This window comes from Rutidosis leptorrhynchoides, chromosome 1 (genome assembly GCF_046630445.1).
Source record: "Rutidosis leptorrhynchoides isolate AG116_Rl617_1_P2 chromosome 1, CSIRO_AGI_Rlap_v1, whole genome shotgun sequence".
Lineage (NCBI taxonomy): Eukaryota > Viridiplantae > Streptophyta > Magnoliopsida > Asterales > Asteraceae > Rutidosis > Rutidosis leptorrhynchoides.
The window spans coordinates 356,816,999-356,843,059 of record NC_092333.1 but is presented as its reverse complement, the minus strand read 5'-3'; the positions used below and the strand labels follow the sequence as shown (position 1 = coordinate 356,843,059).

Here is a 26,061-nt window from a genome sequence, read left to right as displayed (position 1 = left end):
CCTTCATCTGATCGTACGAGATGAATCCTGTAACCAGTTCGAGTCCCTCAGATTCCGATAGCTATTTCGATAGTTATTCCGACAGCTATTCCGACATAGATGTTCACCTAAGCTCCGAAAACAGCGTCATCGGCATGAATCAACCAATCAGCCATTATCAATTCATCTGATGGGATCGTAGACGACTTAATTAATGGAAATGCGCAGAAAGCAATCCCTTCCACCAACCGAATTCATCTCTTGACAATGAACCTGAAGCGTTTATCGGCGAACCTGTTCGAGACACCATTTTCAGTCTCATTTCTAGGGTAACTCAACAAGATTATATTCTATCCATAATTCTGAACCTTATTCATCTGCTCGTTCTTACCGACAATCATCCCGGAGTAATCAAAGAAGTCAACTAACTTCGCGCTCAAGTAATTAATTTGGAAAACGTGGTGCAAAACCTACCAGCTTCAGCAACAGCACCGGCAACACCAGTACCCCCAACAACCCAAGTCTCAACATCACACGTCTCAACATCTCATTCCGTACCTCAAGTATAATCATCGTTCGACGTATCGTTCTACCTCATTTATCTTCGTTCGACATGGCGAATATGTAATCTCTAAAGTTTTAGAGATTATTTATTCTAGTTCCAACCAAAAAATAAATGAGTTTAATATTAAGTTAACTCATTAAATCCATGATTACATCTGAAGAAAATATATATGTATATATGTTTTCATAAAGATTGTAATTAAAAATTCTTTTGTACAAACTGTTAATGGTGAAAATATTTTAACGAGTAGGTAATACCTGAGGAAATATTTAACTTTCATATTAACATGTTATACTGTATATTCTTCGAATCTGATTCAATAGTCATTCACTATCCTACTTACAACCACCGATATACGTATCCGCTCACCAAAGAATAACTATTTTCATTCAAATTCAATTTCATATTTGGATTTTGACCTATCAGAATCCAACAAGTGGCATAATGAAGAAATAATGGACACAATAAAAATTGATTAGAAACAGACTAATTCACAATATGAAATTTTGTTAAGAATCCACGCTAACAAGATCCTAGCTAACTGTTCCTAGCTAACTGTTAATTCCGTATTACATTTTATTTTATCGCAATTTATTTATCGTAATTTAATCATCGCAATTTATTTATCGCAGTTTATTTATCGCAATTTATATTCTCGCAATTTTATTTATCATCATTTAATTTCTGTTATTTACTTTACGTACTTTATTTATCGTCATTTAAGTTCTGTTATTTATTTTTACGCACTTTAAATATCGGGACACGTATACAAGGTTTTGACATATCATATCGATGCATCTATATATATTATTTGGAATCACCATAGACACTCTATATGCAGTAATGATCGAGTTCTCTATACAGGGTTGAGGTTGATTCTCAAATAATATATATACTTTGAGTTGTGATCGAGTCTGAGACATGTACACGAGTCACGATATTTATTAATTAATTCGAATATTATATATTAAACTATATATAAATTATTAGACTGTTAACTGTGGACTATCGACTGTGGACTAATAACATTGGACAATTAAAATGAATTAAAATATTGATTATAATATATGAAACTAAACAATTCTTCAAGTTACCACTTGATTTCGTCTTAAACATCATTTGTATCTTCACGATTACATTCTGCGTTCAAACCTTTCATGATTCTTGAAAACACCTTAATCGATAGGATGAACCAACCGCACTTCATTTACGAGAGAAAAGATTGATGCATATAATTATGCACCTGAAAACACTCGGAACTTGTATAAACGTTTAACACGTATCTGTACTAGCTCCTTTGGCGTTGTTATCACCGAAAATAACTTTGCAATTCCTTTCCAAATTAGCCACTTTTGTCACAACTTCAGCAATTCAACTTCGACTTTTCGTACGAAACAACCTTATTATAACGTTGATATATACGCGTGCTCTTTTATTGTTACCAGGGAACCTTTCATATTCCACCATATTACCATCGGCGTTTAATCATCTAAAAACACAATTTTTCCTGAAACCACCTCGGATTAATAACCGATGATTCAGATATCATAGCATTAAATGCAGAGGAAACAGAAAAATGGTAGATGGTCTAAACGACCAAAAGTTTGATGATAAAGAAAGGAGTGTTAGGAACGTTCGATAGAAAATTGGGTATTGAAAAATAGATTGAGCTACCCATGAAGGAGACCAAGGACAAATACAAGGACCAGACCCTATATTCAAAGAATCCAGGTAATTCTGGATCCAATGAAATCTTCAGCAAATATCTTGCTTCGAAGTCATGTTAAATCTTGTGGAAAAATCTTTCTTCATCAAACTTCGATCTTAGAAATTCCAAAATATTATCATAAATATCTTCGATATTTCTGAAGATATCTTCATAAATATTCTTGCCCGATATTATTTATCTCTTCGCGTTATCTGTGTTACATCATAAAAGAAACTATTTTAGTTTCTATATTCAGTAAACTTTCGAGTTTAAACTATGAATGTTTTTGAAGTAGTGTTAGGAACTGATGCATGAGTTAGTATAATATAATGACACTTGATCAACGTGATTATATTACAGTAGGTCATGCTGAGTTTCTAATGGAACGTGATGATTCACATATCATAACGTCATCATGTGCCATGTTACATAACTCTTTCATTTAGCTTAACTTCTGAACATATCAAGAAAGTATATTCTTGATAGTTCTATTCTCAGTGATTCTGGTAATTTGAAAAAAAATCAAATCGTGCTAATACATTCTTTCTTATTTAGAACATGATGTTTATCCGAAATTCCATACTTACGAATTCTGGACCATTACTCGCTTTACTAGAGGTCGGGAGGATAATTGAAATGCAAAGAGCTCCAAAATATAAGAGAAAATATGAAGCCCAATAATAGCACGGAAGTTACAACCCGTGGATATTAATACGAATAGCAATATAAAGACACGGTATAATTAAGAATAGTATCACCCCAAGGTAAAAGTAGAAGTAAACAGATTTTTCTGGTGGAAGATTGAAAAGAAGGATGACAGAAATGATAATTAGAAAAATATCAAGGATTAGAACGAGATTAATCATTTTCACAATCTTTTGGATGTATGAACTAAGAAAGAAAGTATAGGAATGGTGAGAATAATGGAACGGAAGAGTTTAATTTATAATGGAAACATCAGGCAGAGTAATCGAGGCAGATCACCGTATTTAATTATAGAGATATTAATTTCCTTATTCACCGAAGAATCAAATCTTTTAGATTTCGAAGATTTTCTTTAAAACCCTTGAATTCCGGAATTCAACCATGACTAGTGAAAAGTTATGATGAAACTTGTCTATCTCATTTCACTCTTTTGTGATAAATTCACTCATACGCTTCGAATAATCAAATTGTTTTATCTGTATTACTCAATAATGATAAAACTCTATTTATCAACTCATATGCGTCATGAAAACATTTTTATTGTTAGCCATGACCACCTCACTCAAATTTCGGGACGAAATTTCTTTAACGGGTAGGTACTGTGATGACCCGAAAATTTCCGATCAAATTTAAACTTAATCTTTATATGATTTCTACACGATAAACAAAGTCTATAATATCGAGTCTCAAAAAGTTTGAACTGTTTCATATATTCATTTAACCTCGACCGGTTTCGACGATTCACGAACATTTAATTATAAATAAATATGTATATATATATATATATATATATATATATATATATATATATATATATATATATATATATATATAAATATATATTATAATTTCAAATATAAATTAAAATATTATATCACTAAATAATAGATATTTGTAGGATGCTAACTATTGTTGACGTACTGTTTAACTGATTGTTTCATGACATCCCACGTTTTAAATTTTAATGTTATATTAATTATAGTTATAAGATATCTATTATGGATCCAACAATTTTCCCACTATCTCACCTCAATTACATTTATACGCATATCACTATCAATTTGTTTTAATTTTCCTGATTTACCGTGATTGATGTCACCACTATTTGAATTTTGTTTCTATCTCACTATTATATCCGTGTTATTGAATTCATGAATTAGTGTTTTGTTCACTCTATTTGTTTTATCCATCTCCGCCTTCAATTTCATTAAAGATATATATATCTATATATACATGACTCATATACATAGAGATATACACTCTACTCTTCTTCTTCTTCCCTGTCGATTGAAGCCATCCGACATTAATGAACCGTCACCACCATCCGGAACCTCTCCACCACCTTACTACCACCCCTCACCACCATGAAATTATCACCACCACTTTATCACCACCACTTTCGTGGTTCCATTAAATTGCCATCACCAACTTCATGTGTTAAACTACCCACCTCCTATTCTGTTTTGTTTCTATAATTGACAAACACAAAACTCCACAAACCCACCTTAAATCATCACTACCCATTACAGCAACCCAAATTGAAAATGAAAAGAGAAGAAACTAAAAACATATAACCTCTTTTCTATAAGCAAACCAAAGCATCATGAATTTGTGTTGGTTCAAAAATCCATTGATGTTGTCGTGAGAAACTAACAACCATAAACCAGTTTACTTGTTCACGTTTTGCTTGAGTTCAACCAATATCATCATCACCACCATCATTCATCACTGCTGCGACTGCTTAATTCTATTTCTGGTTTCGAATTAAACAAAACCAAACATCACGTAAGATTGTTGCTACCACTATAAAAAGTTCCTATATTTTTTTTTGTGTTTCTTTACTTTGAGTAAAAACCAGAACCCAAAACCCACCAAGTTTTGTTGCAGCCTTCTATTTTCTATTTTCTTCAACCATCACATATTACCATCCTTCTAACTTCTCTCTCTCCCTCTCTCTCTCTACTGTTTCTGCCGTAAAACTATCATCATGAAACCATTAGCTGCTGCTACAAAGTTTCTGTTTTCGATAACCAAATCACCATGACCCTCACCTGCTACACTCGTTTCTGCAGCAACAGAGTTCAACTACTGCTGGGTTCGCCTTTTCGACCACAACACGAATCAATTACCATCAATGATACTACTTGTTTTTTTTTTTTTTTTTTTTTTTGTTGTTTTATGTGTTGATCGAACCAAACCCACAACCAACAAACATCACCTCTTAAACGAAACCTAACAAACAAACACCACCATCATTGGTGTTTCTAATTATGATCGTGATCCACCAATTGACTTCCTGATTTCTGTTTCGTCTACACCAACGCAAACCACGATAAACCATCACTAACATCACCACACGCCAACATGTTTCTGTTTTCCTGCTTCCTTTCTTTTTCTGATCGAACATCAACACCATCATATTACCTTTGTGAACCCATTGAGATTATTAATGGATCTTCTAAACTGCACGTGTTCTCTTCTTTTCCTTTGGCCGACAACTGTTAAAGAAAAGAGAATATCAACTCATTAAAGAATTGTGCAAGTTGTTAAAGCAAATAGAAAGTTACAGGCCAAAATACATGTCACGGTCCACTATTAAATTATGTGATTATAATGGAAGATGATGTAATGATAATGATTTAATGATGGGATAATAATAATAATAACTGTAATACCGCGTTGCTGTTTAGTACCCTAACGATAAAAACCCTACAAATATCGATTGGATACTTGCTTTAGAGATTGGGCCAGTTTTCTTTTGTTTTTGACTGTTGGGCTTTAAGTATAGAGAAAAGCTAATTGGGCTAGTGAAAAACTGTTATTAGACAGTTATGAATATACTTGTTGGGCCATTTCAATAGCAAATGTAACTGGGCTGCTGTTCGAAATCCTGGTTCTAGTGTTTCTGTCGATTCACAAGAATGAATCAAATAGTTCCCTTAATCTATGATAGTGATGATTTGATGTTAGAAAATAATGATAATGGTATAAGTTAATGATGATGAAATTTGATGATGAGAGTGATTCGGTGTTGAGGTTAAATAATGATAATAATAAAGATGATGATAATAATATTTCAATAATATTGATAATGATTATGATCATGATGAGATTGGTGATGATGTAGGTTTATGATCGGGATGATGTTGATATATGGATAATGTATGTGATAGATGATGATGGCAAGATAGATGAGATAAAGATAATGATCAAGTAACGAGTGTTAGATAATGATGATGGTTAAGATTAGGAAATGATGATGATTGATTTGTTAATGATATGTGAAATAACGATAATAATAAAGATGTTTAAGGATGTTATCGGGTTAACGGGATGTCGCGGGTTCAAACCCGGACTTGGGCATTTGTTTTAGGACTACTCCTTTGAGGTTCGTGAATCCGAGGCCAACGTTATACTTGTTCAATGTCGTTCTATGTATTTTTACTACAAAATACATTAGGTGAGTTTCATTTGCCCCTTTTTACTCTTTACATATTTTTGGGCTGAGAATACATGCAAATGCTTTATTAACTGTTTTACAATATTTATATGCGTGAGTTTCATTTGCTCCCTTTTTACTCTTTACATTTTTGGGCTGAGAATACATGCAAATGCTTTATTAACTGTTTTACAATATTTATATGTGTGAGTTTCATTTGCCCCTTTTTACTCTTTACATATTTTTAGGCTGAGAATACATGCAAATGCTTTATTAACTGTTTTACAATATTTATATGCGTGAGTTTCATTTTCTCCCTTTTTACTCTTTATATTTTTGGGCTGAGAATACATGCAAATGCTTTATTAACTGTTTTACAATATTTATATGTGTGAGTTTCATTTGCTCCCTTTTACTCTTTACGTTTTTGGGACTGAGAATACATGCGCTGTTTTTATAACTGTTTTACGAAATAGACACAAGTAATTGAAACTACATTATATGGTTGAATGATCGAAATCGAATATGCCCCTTTTTATATAGTCTGGTAATCTAAGAATTAGGGAACAGACACCCTAATTGACGCGAACTCTAAAGATAGATCTATCGGGCCCAACAAGCCCCATCCAAAGTACCGGATGCTTTACTACTTCGAAATTTATATCATGTCCGAAGGAGGATCCCGGAATGATGGGGATATTCTTATATGCATATTGTGAATGTCAGTTACCATGTGCTCAATCCATATGAATGATATTTTTGTCTCTATGCATGGGACGTATGTTTATGAGAAATGGAAATATGAAATCTTGTGGTCTATTAAAATTATGAAATGATTATTTATGTTAAACTAATGAACTCACCAACCTTTTGGTTGACACTTGAAAGCATGTTTATTCTCAGGTACGAAAGAAATCTTCCGCTGTGCATTTGCTCATTTTAAAGATATTACTTGGAGTCATTCATGGCATATTTCCAAATACGTTGCATTCGAGTCGTTGAGTTCATCAAGATTATTATTAAGTCAATTATAGTTAGATATATTATGAAATGATATGCATGCCGTCAAATTTCGATGTAATGAAAGATTGTCTTTTCAAAAACGAATGCAATGTTTGTAAAATGTATCATATAGAGTTCAAGTACCTCACGATGTAATCAACTGATGTGAATCATTTATAATCGATATGGACTTAGTTCGGATGGATTAGGACGGGTCCTTTCAGTTGGTATCAGAGCGGTGGTCTTAGCGAACTAGGTCTTGTAGTAGTGTGTCTAACTGAAAGTCGTTAGGATGCATTAGTGAGTTTGGACTTCGACCGTGTCTGCATGTCAAAAGTTTTGCTTATCATTTTTGTCGAAAATCATCTGTTTATCATACTTAGGAAATTACCTGCTTATCATTCTTAGTCTAGACACATCTTACTGCAATGAATGCATGAATAGTGTATAGACAAAATTCGTATCTTAGCGTATCTGCTAATTCATATCTTAGCATATATGTTATTGTTATCTTTGCCTGACAGCTTCCGTAGATTCCTTCGTAACTTAAGGGATTTTAGTAATATATGCATATGTAAATTATGTATTGCAGGGTACTAATCTACATCCTATAATCTAATTCTTATCGAAAATCCTTCATCTGATCGTACGAGATGAATCCTGTAACCAGTTCGAGTCCCTCAGATTCCGATAGCTATTTCGATAGTTATTCCGACAGCTATTCCGACATAGATGTTCACCTAAGCTCCGAAAACAGCGTCATCGGCATGAATCAACCAATCAGCCATTATCAATTCATCTGATGGGATCGTAGACGACTTAATTAATGGAAATGCACAGAAAGCAATCCCTTCCACCAACCGAATTCATCTCTTGACAATGAACCTGAAGCGTTTATCGGCGAACCTGTTCGAGACACCATTTTCAGTCTCATTTCTAGGGTAACTCAATAAGATTATATTCTATCCATAATTCTGAACCTTATTCATCTGCTCGTTCTTACCGACAATCATCCCGGAGTAATCAAAGAAGTCAACTAACTTCGCGCTCAAGTAATTAATTTGGAAAACGTGGTGCAAAACCTACCAGCTTCAGCAACAGCACCGGCAACACCAGTACCCCCAACAACCCAAGTCTCAACATCACACGTCTCAACATCTCATTCCGTACCTCAAGTATAATCATCGTTCGACGTATCGTTCTACCTCATTTATCTTCGTTCGACATGGCGAATATGTAATCTCTAAAGTTTTAGAGATTATTTATTCTAGTTCCAACCAAAAACTAAATGAGTTTAATATTAAGTTAACTCATTAAATCCATGATTACATCTGAAGAAAATATATATGTATATATGTTTTCATAAAGATTGTAATTAAAAATTCTTTTGTACAAACTGTTAATGGTGAAAATATTTTAACGGGTAGGTAATACCTGAGGAAATATTTAACTTTCATATTAACATGTTATACTGTATATTCTTCGAATCTGATTCAATAGTCATTCACTATCCTACTTACAACCACCGATATACGTATCCGCTCACCAAAGAATAACTATTTTCATTCAAATTCAATTTCATATTTGGATTTTGACCTATCAGAATCCAACAAGTGGCATAATGAAGAAATAATGGACACAATAAAAATTGATTAGAAACAGACTAATTCACAATATGAAATTTTGTTAAGAATCCACGCTAACAAGATCCTAGCTAACTGTTCCTAGCTAACTGTTAATTCCGTATTACATTTTATTTTATCGCAATTTATTTATCGTAATTTAATCATCGCAATTTATTTATCGCAGTTTATTTATCGCAATTTATATTCTCGCAATTTTATTTATCATCATTTAATTTCTGTTATTTACTTTACGTACTTTATTTATCGTCATTTAAGTTCTGTTATTTATTTTTACGCACTTTAAATATCGGGACACGTATACAAGGTTTTGACATATCATATCGATGCATCTATATATATTATTTGGAATCACCATAGACACTCTATATGCAGTAATGATCGAGTTCTCTATACAGGGTTGAGGTTGATTCTCAAATAATATATATACTTTGAGTTGTGATCGAGTCTGAGACATGTACACGAGTCACGATATTTATTAATTAATTCGAATATTATATATTAAACTATATATAAATTATTAGACTGTTAACTGTGGACTATCGACTGTGGACTAATAACATTGGACAATTAAAATGAATTAAAATATTGATTATAATATATGAAACTAAACAATTCTTCAAGTTGCCACTTGATTTCGTCTTAAACATCATTTGTATCTTCACGATTACATTCTGCGTTCAAACCTTTCATGATTCTTGAAAACACCTTAATCGATAGGATGAACCAACCGCACTTCATTTACGAGAGAAAAGATTGATGCATATAATTATGCACCTGAAAACACTAGGAACTTGTATAAACGTTTAACACGTATCTGTACTAGCTCCTTTGGCGTTGTTATCACCGAAAATAACTTTGCAATTCCTTTCCAAATTAGCCACTTTTGTCACAACTTCAGCAATTCAACTTCGACTTTTCGTACGAAACAACCTTATTATAACGTTGATATATACGCGTGCTCTTTTATTGTTACCAGGGAACCTTTCATATTCCACCATATTACCATCGGCGTTTAATCATCTAAAAACACAATTTTTCCTGAAACCACCTCGGATTAATAACCGATGATTCAGATATCATAGCATTAAATGCAGAGGAAACAGAAAAATGGTAGATGGTCTAAACGACCAAAAGTTTGATGATAAAGAAAGGAGTGTTAGGAACGTTCGATAGAAAATTGGGTATTGAAAAATAGATTGAGCTACCCATGAAGGAGACCAAGGACAAATACAAGGACCAGACCCTATATTCAAAGAATCCAGGTAATTCTGGATCCAATGAAATCTTCAGCAAATATCTTGCTTCGAAGTCATGTTAAATCTTGTGGAAAAATCTTTCTTCATCAAACTTCGATCTTAGAAATTCCAAAATATTATCATAAATATCTTCGATATTTCTGAAGATATCTTCATAAATATTCTTGCCCGATATTATTTATCTCTTCGCGTTATCTGTGTTACATCATAAAAGAAACTATTTTAGTTTCTATATTCAGTAAACTTTCGAGTTTAAACTATGAATGTTTTTGAAGTAGTGTTAGGAACTGATGCATGAGTTAGTATAATATAATGACACTTGATCAACGTGATTATATTACAGTAGGTCATGCTGAGTTTCTAATGGAACGTGATGATTCACATATCATAACGTCATCATGTGCCATGTTACATAACTCTTTCATTTAGCTTAACTTCTGAACATATCAAGAAAGTATATTCTTGATAGTTCTATTCTCAGTGATTCTGGTAATTTGAAAAAAAATCAAATCGTGCTAATACATTCTTTCTTATTTAGAACATGATGTTTATCCGAAATTCCATACTTACGAATTCTGGACCATTACTCGCTTTACTAGAGGTCGGGAGGATAATTGAAATGCAAAGAGCTCCAAAATATAAGAGAAAATATGAAGCCCAATAATAGTACGGAAGTTACAACCCGTGGATATTAATACGAATAGCAATATAAAGACACGGTATAATTAAGAATAGTATCACCCCAAGGTAAAAGTAGAAGTAAACAGATTTTTCTGGTGGAAGATTGAAAAGAAGGATGACAGAAATGATAATTAGAAAAATATCAAGGATTAGAACGAGATTAATCATTTTCACAATCTTTTGGATGTATGAACTAAGAAAGAAAGTATAGGAATGGTGAGAATAATGGAACGGAAGAGTTTAATTTATAATGGAAACATCAGGCAGAGTAATCGAGGCAGATCACCGTATTTAATTATAGAGATATTAATTTCCTTATTCACCGAAGAATCAAATCTTTTAGATTTCGAAGATTTTCTTTAAAACCCTTGAATTCCGGAATTCAACCATGACTAGTGGAAAGTTATGATGAAACTTGTCTATCTCATTTCACTCTTTTGTGATAAATTCACTCATACGCTTCGAATAATCAAATTGTTTTATCTGTATTACTCAATAATGATAAAACTCTATATATCAACTCATATGCGTCATGAAAACATTTTTATTGTTAGCCATGACCACCTCACTCAAATTTCGGGACGAAATTTCTTTAACGGGTAGGTACTGTGATGACCCGAAAATTTCCGATCAAATTTAAACTTAATCTTTATATGATTTCTACACGATAAGCAAAGTCTATAATATCGAGTCTCAAAAAGTTTGAACTGTTTCATATATTCATTTAACCTCGACCGGTTTCGACGATTCACGAACATTTAATTATAAATAAATATGTATATATATTATATATATATATATATATATATATATATATATATATATATATATATATATATATATATATATATATTATAATTTCAAATATAAATTAAAATATTATATCACTAAATAATAGATATTTGTAGGATGCTAACTATTGTTGACGTACTGTTTAACTGATTGTTTCATGACATCCCACGTTTTAAATTTTAATGTTATATTAATTATAGTTATAAGATATCTATTATGGATCCAACAATTTTCCCACTATCTCACCTCAATTACATTTATACGCATATCACTATCAATTTGTTTTAATTTTCCTGATTTACCGTGATTGATGTCACCACTATTTGAATTTTGTTTCTATCTCACTATTATATCCGTGTTATTGAATTCATGAATTAGTGTTTTGTTCACTCTATTTGTTTTATCCATCTCCGCCTTCAATTTCATTAAAGATATATATATCTATATATACATGACTCATATACATAGAGATATACACTCTACTCTTCTTCTTCTTCCCTGTCGATTGAAGCCATCCGACATTAATGAACCGTCACCACCATCCGGAACCTCTCCACCACCTTACTACCACCCCTCACCACCATGAAATTATCACCACCACTTTATCACCACCACTTTCGTGGTTCCATTAAATTGCCATCACCAACTTCATGTGTTAAACTACCCACCTCCTATTCTGTTTTGTTTCTATAATTGACAAATACAAAACTCCACAAACCCACCTTAAATCATCACTACCCATTACAGCAACCCAAATTGAAAATGAAAAGAGAAGAAACTAAAAACATATAACCTCTTTTCTATAAGCAAACCAAAGCATCATGAATTTGTGTTGGTTCAAAAATCCATTGATGTTGTCGTGAGAAACTAACAACCATAAACCAGTTTACTTGTTCACGTTTTGCTTGAGTTCAACCAATATCATCATCACCACCATCATTCATCACTGCTGCGACTGCTTAATTCTATTTCTGGTTTCGAATTAAACAAAACCAAACATCACGTAAGATTGTTGCTACCACTATAAAAAGTTCCTATATTTTTTTTTGTGTTTCTTTACTTTGAGTAAAAACCAGAACCCAAAACCCACCAAGTTTTGTTGCAGCCTTCTATTTTCTATTTTCTTCAACCATCACATATTACCATCCTTCTAACTTCTCTCTCTCCCTCTCTCTCTCTCTACTGTTTCTGCCGTAAAACTATCATCATGAAACCATTAGCTGCTGCTACAAAGTTTCTATTTTCGATAACCAAATCACCATGACCCTCACCTGCAACACTCGTTTCTGCAGCAACAGAGTTCAACTACTGCTGGGTTCGCCTTTTCGACCACAACACGAATCAATTACCATCAATGATACTACTTGTTTTTTTTTTTTTTTTTTTTTTGTTGTTGTTTTATGTGTTGATCGAACCAAACCCACAACCAACAAACATCACCTCTTAAACGAAACCTAACAAACAAACACCACCATCATTGGTGTTTCTAATTATGATCGTGATCCACCAATTGACTTCCTGATTTCTGTTTCGTCTACACCAACGCAAACCACGATAAACCATCACTAACATCACCACACGCCAACATGTTTCTGTTTTCCTGCTTCCTTTCTTTTTCTGATCGAACATCAACACCATCATATTACCTTTGTGAACCCATTGAGATTATTAATGGATCTTCTAAACTGCACGTGTTCTCTTCTTTTCCTTTGGCCGACAACTGTTAAAGAAAAGAGAATATCAACTCATTAAAGAATTGTGCAAGTTGTTAAAGCAAATAGAAAGTTACAGGCCAAAATACATGTCACGGTCCACTATTAAATTATGTGATTATAATGGAAGATGATGTAATGATAATGATTTAATGATGGGATAATAATAATAATAACTGTAATACCGCGTTGCTGTTTAGTACCCTAACGATAAAAACCCTACAAATATCGATTGGATACTTGCTTTAGAGATTGGGCCAGTTTTATTTTGTTTTTGACTGTTGGGCTTTAAGTATAGAGAAAAGCTAATTGGGCTAGTGAAAAACTGTTATTAGACAGTTATGAATATACTTGTTGGGCCATTTCAATAGCAAATGTAACTGGGCTGCTGTTCGAAATCCTGGTTCTAGTGTTTCTGTCGATTCACAAGCATGAATCAAATAGTTCCCTTAATCTATGATAGTGATGATTTGATGTTAGAAAATAATGATAATGGTATAATTTAATGATGATGAGAGTGATTCGGTGTTGAGGTTAAATAATGATAATAATAAAGATGATGATAATAATATTTCAATAATATTGATAATGATTATGATCATGATGAGATTGGTGATGATGTAGGTTTATGATCGGGATGATGTTGATATATGGATAATGTATGTGATAGATTATGATGGCAAGATAGATGAGATAAAGATAATGATCAAGTAACGAGTGTTAGATAATGATGATGGTTAAGATTAGGAAATGATGATGATTGATTTGTTAATGATATGTGAAATAACGATAATAATAAAGATGTTTAAGGATGTTATCGGGTTAACGGGATGTCGCGGGTTCAAACCCGGACTTGGGCATTTGTTTTAGGACTACTCCTTTGAGGTTCGTGAATTCGAGGCCAACCTTATACTTGTTCAATGTCGTTCTATGTATTTTTACTACAAAATACATTAGGTGAGTTTCATTTGCCCCTTTTTACTCTTTACATATTTTTGGGCTGAGAATACATGCAAATGCTTTATTAACTGTTTTACAATATTTATATGCGTGAGTTTCATTTGCTCCCTTTTTACTCTTTACATTTTTGGGCTGAGAATACATGCAAATGCTTTATTAACTGTTTTACAATATTTATATGTGTGAGTTTCATTTGCCCCTTTTTACTCTTTACATATTTTTGGGCTGAGAATACATGCAAATGCTTTATTAACTGTTTTAGAATATTTATATGCGTGAGTTTCATTTGCTCCCTTTTTACTCTTTACATTTTTGGGCTGAGAATACATGCAAATGCTTTATTAACTGTTTTACAATATTTATATGTATGAGTTTCATTTGCTCCCTTTTACTCTTTACGTTTTTGGGACTGAGAATACATGCGCTGTTTTTATAACTGTTTTACGAAATAGACACAAGTAATTGAAACTACATTATATGGTTGAATGATCGAAATCGAATATGCCCCTTTTTATATAGTCTGGTAATCTAAGAATTAGGGAACAGACACCCTAATTGACGCGAACTCTAAAGATAGATCTATCGGGCCCCAACAAGCCCCATCCAAAGTACCGGATGCTTTAGTACTTCGAAATTTATATCATGTCCGAAGGAGGATCCCGGAATGATGGGGATATTCTTTTATGCATATTGTGAATGTCGGTTACCAGGTGCTCAATCCATATGAATGATATTTTTGTCTCTATGCATGGGACGTATGTTTATGAGAAATGGAAATATGAAATCTTGTGGTCTATTAAAATTATGAAATGATTATTTATGTCAAACTAATGAACTCACCAACCTTTTGGTTGACACTTGAAAGCATGTTTATTCTCAGGTACGAAAGAAATCTTCCGCTGTGCATTTGCTCATTTTAAAGATATTACTTGGAGTCATTCATGGCATATTTCCAAATACGTTGCATTCGAGTCGTTGAGTTCATCAAGATTATTATTAAGTCAATTATAGTTAGATATATTATGAAATGATATGCATGCCGTCAAATTTCGATGTAATGAAAGATTGTCTTTTCAAAAACGAATGCAATGTTTGTAAAATGTATCATATGGAGGTCAAGTACCTCGCGATGTAATCAACTGATGTGAATCGTTTATAATCGATATGGACTTAGTCCGGATGGATTAGGACGGGTCCTTTCAGGTCAAGGGAGAAATCTTTCCTGGAGTGGTATTCAATATATGCTTCCAGTCAATGGCCATTGACCTTGAAGTTCCCAGTAGGTCCTTCTAATTCTATAGGTCTGTGCAGAAAGATTTGTGTGGGAGTTTCTAGAATTCGACGGTGCTTCGTAATAAAAGTCAAATGATGATTCAACTATGACTTCCATACACTCAGTATGGGTCTCGGGCTTAACATTGTGACTTCAATACATGTACATTATTGGACTCTAACTTCAAAGAAAGAATTGTTTGTTTGGGGAGGTAGAGACTCGAAGAAGATCCTACATCATATGAGGAGTTTCCTCGTAGCCTATATCAAAAAGTACTCTTTGGAACAAGAATTAGTTCAAGAGGCATCTCAAGCCAACTGTATGGATACCACATAGGATTATTGGGAGTACCTGCGGGAGCCAATGATCGAACCATTGATGTGAGCCCATGTACTTTGAGGGGGAGTTTCTAAAGTTTCGAAACGACTTCTCAATACAAGCAAATTCTAAACATTTATTACACCTAAGTCAAGGAGAAGATTGTTGTCTAGCAATCGATGGTGACATATTTAGTTTGTGATGTGATCTTCAATGCGCATTCCGCTGTGAAAATCAAAGACAGTTGACAGAACAAAGAAATTGCGATGAATTTCAATGCTCAAACAAAGTCGAAAGAAGATTGTTAGCGTGACAATTCGAGGATGAAAAGGAAGATGTTGGAGCGTAATGATTGACCAAGACAATGCTAGAGATATGAATTTATTTTATGATTCAAAGTGAAGATTCAAGATCTTCATCAACGGTCGTACATCATTTGGGGGGAGTTAGTAAGCAAGAGTTGATTCTTTCCTTGCAATGTTGTATATTTTCCTAGGGAGTTAGTTTTTGGAAACCCGTCTCACTCCTAGGGGAGATTGTTAGAACCCTGGAAAGGAGTAAAACAATTTTCCCTAGCCTTATGGAGGATCCTTTAGATAAGGGCTATATAAAGGATCCACGGCTCCCTAAATTATCTAATGATAGCCACCGTTATGTAATGTATTCAAGAGAGCCGTGGAATACAATCTTGACTTGTTGGCCAATGCTCTCTACATTCATGTGGTTTATCGTTCAACATTTATTGTATTCATGCATTTAGGGTCCTATCAGAAACCCAAATCGCAACGATGTTGGCAGTACCATCGAAGGTTGGGAAAATCCCCTAGAGACCTTCCCAAATCGCATTGATGTTGGCAGTATCATCAAAGGTTGAAAACTTCTCGCTTGAAGTGAGAATCGAACCTGGGTTGGCAGTACCCCAAGTTGGATCTCACCTCAATACCGCTCAAGCCAAGCTCTCTGTATTAATTATCACCTTTTATGATGCTATTAGATTGGTAAATGGTGCGCCTACGGTTATGGTATTCTTTCCTAATGTTACCAGCGGTCCGAATGTCGGCGATTGCACCACCCGACGCGGCGGTTAACCGTGCAGGCTGTTTGGTTAAGGTCTTCAAGTTTATAATTTATAAGTTCAGGGTTAGCCTGAATCACAATATTATTACTAGAATTTTTGTTAGTTTGAAATGAATAAGTATGACTCGGGTGTCATTCTTGAGTGTTCGATTTAATCATAATTCTTTATATATTATTATAGATTTAGGTATTTTGGTTTTGGTTGTTTATGATTATTAAAGACAATAATTAAGATACTAAATTAAACTAATAGGGATGTACTTTATATGATAAAAGCGGTTTCATTAAATATGTGAGTTGCATCCCGGATTACGATACTATTGTTTCGAGAAATAACTATCACCATTAATCTATCAAATATATTTTTATCCATTAATTTATTTTCAAGAAACCTAATTCAAGCATAAATGATAAATGCATCACTTTGATAAAAAAAATATGGATTTAGTATAAAAGAGTGTTTCCATTATAATAAAATAAACCAACCCAACAACCACCCTCGAATCCTAATTCTCTTATGGAAATTCTCGCGAGTGTGTAACAAGATAGATTAGACTTGTTGACAATACTAGTCAGAAATAGAAATATTATTCCTACCTAATTAAGTTGGTAATGGTTAATTTAAACAGTTGAGAATGATTCTCAGCTATGAATAAAGTGATATTTTGCCGTTTAAATTTAAAACATGTGTTAATGACTAATCCTAATTCTCGGCTATGAATAAAGTTTATAATGTTAAGCTTTATACAAATGACTGAAAACGACATCGGCTGCGTCTCAAGCCAATTTATTAAATGAGTGTTGTTATGTTATTTAGTTTCATAGACCATAAATACCCCAGATTTCTCCAACAAGATATTTATCGTAATTTTTGAAAACACATTTATTTTGAATCTTATACCCCGTGCCTGGCCTAATCTTTCAATTTCCAGGACACCATCCATCAAGATTTTAAAAAGTAGAATACCTAAAACACTTTTGCAGAATTAAGCACGATACGAGTTGAATAAACTTTATATAAGTTGACAAAAATTCACTCCGTTTATAAAGCATTGAATCAAACACTTATAATGATTTAAACGACAACAATTATAATGAACTTAACATAAGAGTTAATTTAGCTCCTAACGATTATAATGAACTTAACGTTTATTATAATATTCAGATATAATACAAGAATAGAGATAGTAAATACCTGAATTGTTGAATGCAAAATACTTCTTGATAATGCTTTCCAAAAGTACCCCTTTTATTGCTAAATTAACTACAATACTAGAAAACAAGTATGACCTTTGAACCTCTAGCTATTACATCATTACAACCACTGAATGATAAAAAAAGAAGAATACTCGAACATAGTTTCTTTGAATTGAATTGAAAGTAGAATTGAGTGTGTGTAAAAGTGAATGATCAGTAGTCTATTTATATAATACGTGTCGCTAGTTTTGAGTCCAGGGTCCGCAGTTGCTAACCATGGGTTTCCAGTTTCAAATGATTAACTAACCATGGGTTGCCAGTTTCAAATGGTTAACTAACCGGGTCGCCAGTATTGAGACCCAGGGTCGCCAGGTGCCAACCATGGGTTGCCAGTTTCAATCATTTAACTGGGTCACCATTTGATGTAACTGGTCACCAGTTACATCAAATCGGTCGCCAGTTGACATAATAGGTCGCAAGTTTCATCAACCGGGTTGCTAGTTGGTGTGGTGGTGGTTATTACGGATGATTTCTTTGATAATTGCATTCTTACTTAGCTTTTAGTACGTCTAGTCAACTTGTAGTAGATAAGGAAGTCTTCTATAAGATCTATAAGCTTGATCTTAAGTGTACACAATTTCCTATATTAGTCTCTAAAGCTCTTGTTGGTCGGACATGAGTGTAGGAGCGATTAAGGTTTAGTGTGTGTAAGTCTTATATCTTCTTGATCTCTTCAAGCGGATGCAAAATTGATCTAGGTCATGGATATATCTTCGCGGATGAGCTTCAATTAAGTGTCGTTAAGTCTGCTAGTTTTCTTGATCTTTCGGAGTAGTGTTTTAGAGTGATCTCTGATATTAGGGTTTTCGGAAACCCTAGTCCTGACTTTACTCTGTTCTTCAGTTTAAGGTTGTCAATTCTAGACACCAAGAGTCTCCATGGATGTATATGAGTCTAAGAATACCTAATTTAAGGCTAATTAGGTAGAGTATACATCTTGAATGGAAAATGCACTAAAAACCTTGTTTTGGCCTAATTTTGACAATTAAGCATTTTGGCCCCTATATTACAATTTGTATGATTTTTCATGTTCAGAGCTCTTTTTGTTGATATTAAGGTTAAAATACGGATGATATCACTAGTAAAAAACATGACCATTTTGAGTGATATCAGTAAACATTGCATCATATATTAAGTACAATCATAAAAGGTAATAATCCCATTTTGACTAAGATAAATACTTTAAAATATTATACCTTTGAGATTAAGGGTGATGCATTACTTAACCATTGAAATATTGATTATCGTTAATGGATAAATAAGCATATGTAAACATTAAGTTTATCACAATAACGAGATTAATGTAGGTAGAGAAAACCACATTCTGATGTGTTAGAAATATAATCGCATATGGTTTTATGTTGGATCCTCATGTCTATATTCAAGTACACTTAAAATTGTGATACATTGATTTCATTAAATCAATACGAATATGAGTCAAGATTCTTACAAGTCATTAGACCATATCTCTATATGTTTGAGTGTAATACGATATGGTTTAGACTCAGGATAAGTATGTGTGAATGAGCAATATGTCAAGAATTACATAGATGAATGTATAAGTATAGATTAATGTCCAAAACATGTATTAATATGGGGCATCTTCTAATTGGGACTTGGTGACCATATGTATTAGTGTCTAAGTTGGTACTAACGTCAAGAGCTTTCAACACTTATGTATATCACGGAGACTTAAAATAATTATATAGATATGAATTAGGCTATGTTGTACTAAGTGACAGATTGTGATAACTTAATCATTAAGAGATTTAGGAACCTTTTTAGACTATATTTTAATCACATAAAAATATCGATTTTGACTAAGTGATTCGAAATAGAATTTTGATCAGTTTAAGTAAAACGGTCATACCGTAAACCATTATTCTTGATAACGTTGATCATAGGAATGCCTTCTACAACTATGGTGGATAAATGGTCATACCGTAAGTAAGCCGTAGAGGTTAAAATGAAAAAATCGATTGATGACTAGTTATGTGTATTGATCGTTTGCTAGAGATGAAGTAGGTTTATGAACTTGTCTGATAACTTAATTCCATGTGTAATCACTTTTAACAATGTTTATCGTCATCAAAACAAAGATTACCAATGTTCGAATATTATCTGGATTATCAACCAACAATCACCCCTTTTTGATGATGACAAACATGTAAGTGGTTACCAATGTTATACCACAAACACACAGGTGTTAACGTCACTTACCACACATCTTTCTCCCCCTTTTGTTGAAGCAAAAAGGTTAGCTACCCCTGAAACTAAGTGCGCCCTTGAGTAATGCTCACCGTTTAAACATACATGGTGGGAAACAATTAAGAAGTGCACTTACTTTGACATAGATGGTGGTCATAGAGATGCATTGAAGATGTGCAATCACTATTTGCAATATAGTCCAGATCATTATAAATACGCTTATGAGCTCGATACATTAGTTATTAGTCAGAGAATAACATTCATCATAGTAAGCATATGCCACGACAAGATATACAAACATGCATAATGGTCAATAATATTTCAAAGTGCAAGCATATGTATTATAGCATGATATCATAATGAGTATATGCTTGTATTTAAGATTCTTATCAAGGAAAATTAGGCACATCAAGTCAACAATGTAAGCATAATAGGCAAGCCATAACATTAACCATATAGTGACTGATAATAATAACTATTGAGCAATCACATAATATGTTATCATGGTTATCTAGTCGTTGTAAAAATATTATAATGCCATTATAATTGTTGCTATTTACATCTAATTTCTTACTACAAGTTTTAATAAAGTTGTCATTCAAAAAAAAAAAAAAAAAAAAAATAGTTTTAATAAAGTTGTCATTCAAAAAAAAATAAAAAATTATAAAAGCGAGTCAACATACCATTATTATTATTATTTTATTTTAAAACATTAGAAAAACGGGGTTAAAAACACGCATAAAATAAATAAAAATAACATGAGTAGATAGAATAATTGAAAAGCATTTATTTCCAATCAATGTCTTGTCTGCCATTTATGCCCCCTTATCAGATCCATTTAGAGGGTGTCATTCTTAGCCTTTGACTTCGGAACACCACCGTCACCGGCGTTCCCACCTGCCGGAACTTGTCCTCCGGCACTTGTAGTGTTTGTTTTCTGTTGCAATTGTTCTCTAGCAATTTTTGCTAGCAATTTAGCACCTAATGGAATCCTATCACATTTTTCCAATATCTTACCTTTTAAATCCTTCAAATGTTGTGGCAATTCTCTCATACCTTCATCGTATCCAATCACTTCATCATCAAATATCTTGTCAATGTTTTCGTCCTTTTGCGGTTTCAAACATTGCAAACTAACATCTTTCCCAAACATTTTCTTAACCAATGTTTGTGATCGGCTCGACGATATAATCGTTCCACCACACCCTTTTGGCAATGCATATGCTAATTGATCATGTCCCGTTTTTTCATCTAACTCATCCTTTTGTGTCAAGTTCCAAAAATATGTATCCTCTGTCTTAGTATCATCATTTGCATCATGCTCATTTGTTTTATTATTTTTGTCGTGTTTGGTAACATATAACTTATCACACCAAGCATCATCTAACACGATTAAATATCGTTTACCAATAAGTTGTAACCTTAGAAGAAGAATGAGTCTTTTGAGTCCATATTTATCGCCATTTCCCGCGGCATTAATGACATCATCTTCAATCCCTAAACACTTCAACATCCTAACAACAACTTCTTGTTTATAGTCATCTTTGTGATTATTAGGTTGTTTAGATAAACAAACCCATAATCTTGGACTAAAATGTTGTTTCACTAAATCTCTATTAAAAATTTCTTGACAAAGTGTTGTTTTACCAATTCCTGCAACACCTACAACACCATATACTTGATAAGGAGCATTAATGTTTCTAATGACAATATCTCTTTCCATTGCCATAACTATATGTTCCAAACCATAAATTTTGCTTGGTTTATGCCTAGAACTCCATCTGTAAACATCATTTTTGTTTCTTATAAAAATGGTGTGGTTAGGTTCTTGATCATGATCATAGGAACCAGACATTTCATCATTAGCATTATCATCATCAGTAATAATAGTAGCATCTTTTTTACCTCTTGATGACGTGTCTTCCTCACCGTTGACTTCTTTGGTCAACCTCCTTAAGCTTTTCTTGATGTTCTCATATGAGTTGCGAATTTCAATTGGGGAGAATAAGGTTTGACTTTTGGTTATCAACCAATCAGATAACAAATTGTTGAGTTCATAAAGGCTAGCCCTTCTTAAACTCATCCAATCTTTTACAACATTTGGGTTTGTTGTTTCTTTGAGTTTATTCAACAAGGTAATAAAATCAGGTTCTGAGAGATTTAATAATCTGATAACAATATTATTTTGTTTCTTACCTGAAACGATAATGGCTTGACTGATTTTTTCTATTAGATGTTGTTCAATATCATCATCATCAAGCTGATGGGCCATTTTTGAAACTTACAAGACAGATTTTGAATAGAATGAAACTATGATTGGATAATTGAAGGTGTTTTAAAAGGGACGTGATGCTTTTCTTGTTGAAACTGAAAGAAGTAAGAATTTAACAAGCCTTGGATACCTTTACTCTATTATAAGATGTTACTCCTTTTTTTATTCGAATAAAAACATGTTTGTTTGTATTAATTTTAACAATACTTTGAAACATTTTACACTTCTTAGATTAAGTTAAAATTAAAATAAAGACCACTTGTGATCTTATAAAATGGAGCTTCTACAATGTATCTATTTATCTTTATATTGTCCTTTTGGTGCTTCATAACCACACATGTGAACAATAAGTTTCTACTATATAAAAGGATTAAATTAAATTTACAAATAGCTCATATTGTTATGATATAGATGGATTCATATTTTGTACGGATGCAGATTAATAGAGATGATTGATAATCTTGCACAGTAAAATTATGAATTATTGATTACTATTTCACCTACTCTATAATTGAAGATGAAAACGAGTAATGTACAGTTAAGTTTTAGTATTATAAATACTCACTCAATTGTAAGGATATGTACACCATTCTTGAATAAGAATTTAATCTCTTCTTTGTTACTACTAAATAATAACACGTTATCAGCACGAAGAGCTCCCGCAGGCCACCGTCATCCGCTGCTAAAACCGCCGGAAGATCTAGAAACCTCTGATGTGTCTTCTGATCAAGAATTTATCAGATTGGGTTCTTCCACCACTGAGTTATACTCATCAGGTATTCCAAAAAGCTGTTGACGTTATAATTTACATTACTTTGACTTAGTTAATTAACAAGGAATCCGTACCTCAAAACAATCCTCTTGTTTTTTTTATTAATATTAATTGATATCTATCTACTTGCTTGAAACGAGACGGAGAAAAATGTTGAATGTGAACTTTAAACGATGTTTGAATGAGTATGTCCTGGTATTGTTTTCTGCCGACAACTTGCTTATGCTTTGTAGACTTGTACTCCATGCATGTTGCTTGTACCTCTCGCTGGGTCTTCTTTGTAGCTTTAAAAGTCTTGTACTTTTTACTTCAGTTGTATTATCTTCACACGGCAGAACCTCAAAATACAATATCCGTTTAAGCTATTTATTAGCACACTTACAATAATTAAAACTATCATAAAACTAATCTAAAAGGAAGAAAATAAAATTTAAGAGCAAGTATGGATAGTCAGTCAGTCCTTTTGATGTGTGCCTCTGGATGAAAGAGTGGTACTGAACGGTTTCCACTCTTGGTGTACCTCTAAATGATTCAGTACAAGTAGGGTCGTAGGGATGGCACCCGCGGGCGACGGGCGCGGATCCTATACATCCGCGACCCGCCCGCCACAATTTTCTATTTACCCGCGGGTGTTTGTTTATATGTATATGACAATTATTGAAAGAACCTCACTAAACCGCCACCCTTCATATATTTTTTTTCTAACCTCGTTAATAAACATAGAGGATGAGGATTAGAAGATAATAAAAATCGAATATGTTAATAATGGTGATAGGAAGTGAAGGTGCCGATATTAAAGAGTTAGTGGAAGTAAAGACGGTAATTATGAATGATTGAGTGCTATTATATTTAAAAAAACGGAACCCCACAAGCAATCAAACTATCCAGCTGTTTGCTAACCCACGTTTTACTTTCAATTTTTTTTGGCCGAAAGTGTCAATCACACAACCCCACCCCCATCATGAACAAAACACATTTATCAATTTTCTTGTCATATATTAATACATGTGGGGCAATCTTCAATTTTCTAGTCGACTAAAGGATATAACAAGTTGGACTTAATTGTTTTGAATGTGTCATGATGAGCTAAGCCAGCCCCACTACACACCTTCACTTGATCTTTGAGCTCACATCACTTGGATTATGAGTTTCATTTAAATCCTACTGTTACCGAATGAAATCATCAAGCTTTCGATTATTTGGCTGCCTTCTAGATTATGATGATGAGGTTCTAATTTATTTATTATAAGAGGCAGAGGCGGAGGTACCTATTGGGTACTGTGGGCAAGTGACCCTACTCAACTTGTCATTTAATTCACAACCTAGTAGCCTTTGTAGTGTAAAATATTTTATTTTGTGTACGTGACACCATCCAAAAATCTTATATACACCGATAACTTTTTCTAATCAGTCCACAGCCCAATTATTGTTAGCAGCCCATATATCCAAAATCTTATGTGCACGTACCGATGATTTTACAAATCTCTTTTAACATATTTCACTAGTAGTAGTCGCCATCAAGTATGTTAGAGTTAATTAACTAGATTTCATGCCTAATCTAGTTCAACAAATTTAATTTATATCATGAGTAGTTCATTCTATTTAGATATGTCTTCTATTTATTTTTATATATTAAAAATGAAGCTTGTAAAACTTAATATGCGTAGCTTAATAATGAAGTTTTAAAGGATTGCCATGTTGGGTTCATAGAAAGACAATTTCTAGTGTCCGAATGAAGCACTCATGGGTCGTTTTCAACTAAGAAAATTTCGAAATGTAACTTGAATATTTTGTATGTAGCTAATAATAGTTTGATAATTAAATATTTTATAGTGGCTACATTAGTTATAATTTTGTGACCCCAACCTTTCAAAATCCTGCCTCCGCCCCTGATAAGAGGGACCGTAAGACCCACCCATTTTTGCTTGTCGACTCAAAAAGATGTTACTTGAGTATTCTATGTTTTTATTATTAAAAGTTGATAAAGATGGTTGCCACTTGAGTTTTAGAATAAAACAAAGGAACTGAAATATCATCGGGTTTCCTTATTAAGCCACCATGTTTATATTTTATCTTGGCCGAATTATTGTTTATTTGTTGGACCACGTTTTTCAGTTGTTGTTATATGTTTATATATTATCAAGATGAGGTTCTGGTGTTTGTTTGAATTATATCTATTGCCATCTCTAAGTGGTTTGGTGTTATATAATGGAATCTAATTTGAGTCTTAACAATTCTTTAATCTACTGGGATAAAATAATATAATAATAATACGAGTATTAATATTAATATTAATATTACAACTGTAATCATAATATCAAAAGCGCATATGATAAAAAGCGCATATGATGAAAAGCGCAGCGCATACGATTAAAAACGCAGATGATAAAAAGCGCATATGATAAAAAGCGCATATGATGAAAAACGCATATGATGAAA

The 26,061-nt window shown here is 33.1% G+C and overlaps 1 protein-coding gene across 1 annotated transcript; it reads right to left on the bottom strand.

The window, feature by feature from the left end:
* Positions 1-21,253: 21,253 nt before the first annotated feature.
* On the bottom strand, positions 21,254-22,940 carry LOC139870774 (uncharacterized). Its single transcript, XM_071858552.1, has one exon. The coding sequence runs from the start codon at positions 22,848-22,850 to the stop codon at positions 21,417-21,419; it is 1,434 nt and encodes a 477-aa protein (XP_071714653.1). The 5' UTR covers positions 22,851-22,940; the 3' UTR covers positions 21,254-21,416.
* Positions 22,941-26,061: the final 3,121 nt, after the last annotated feature.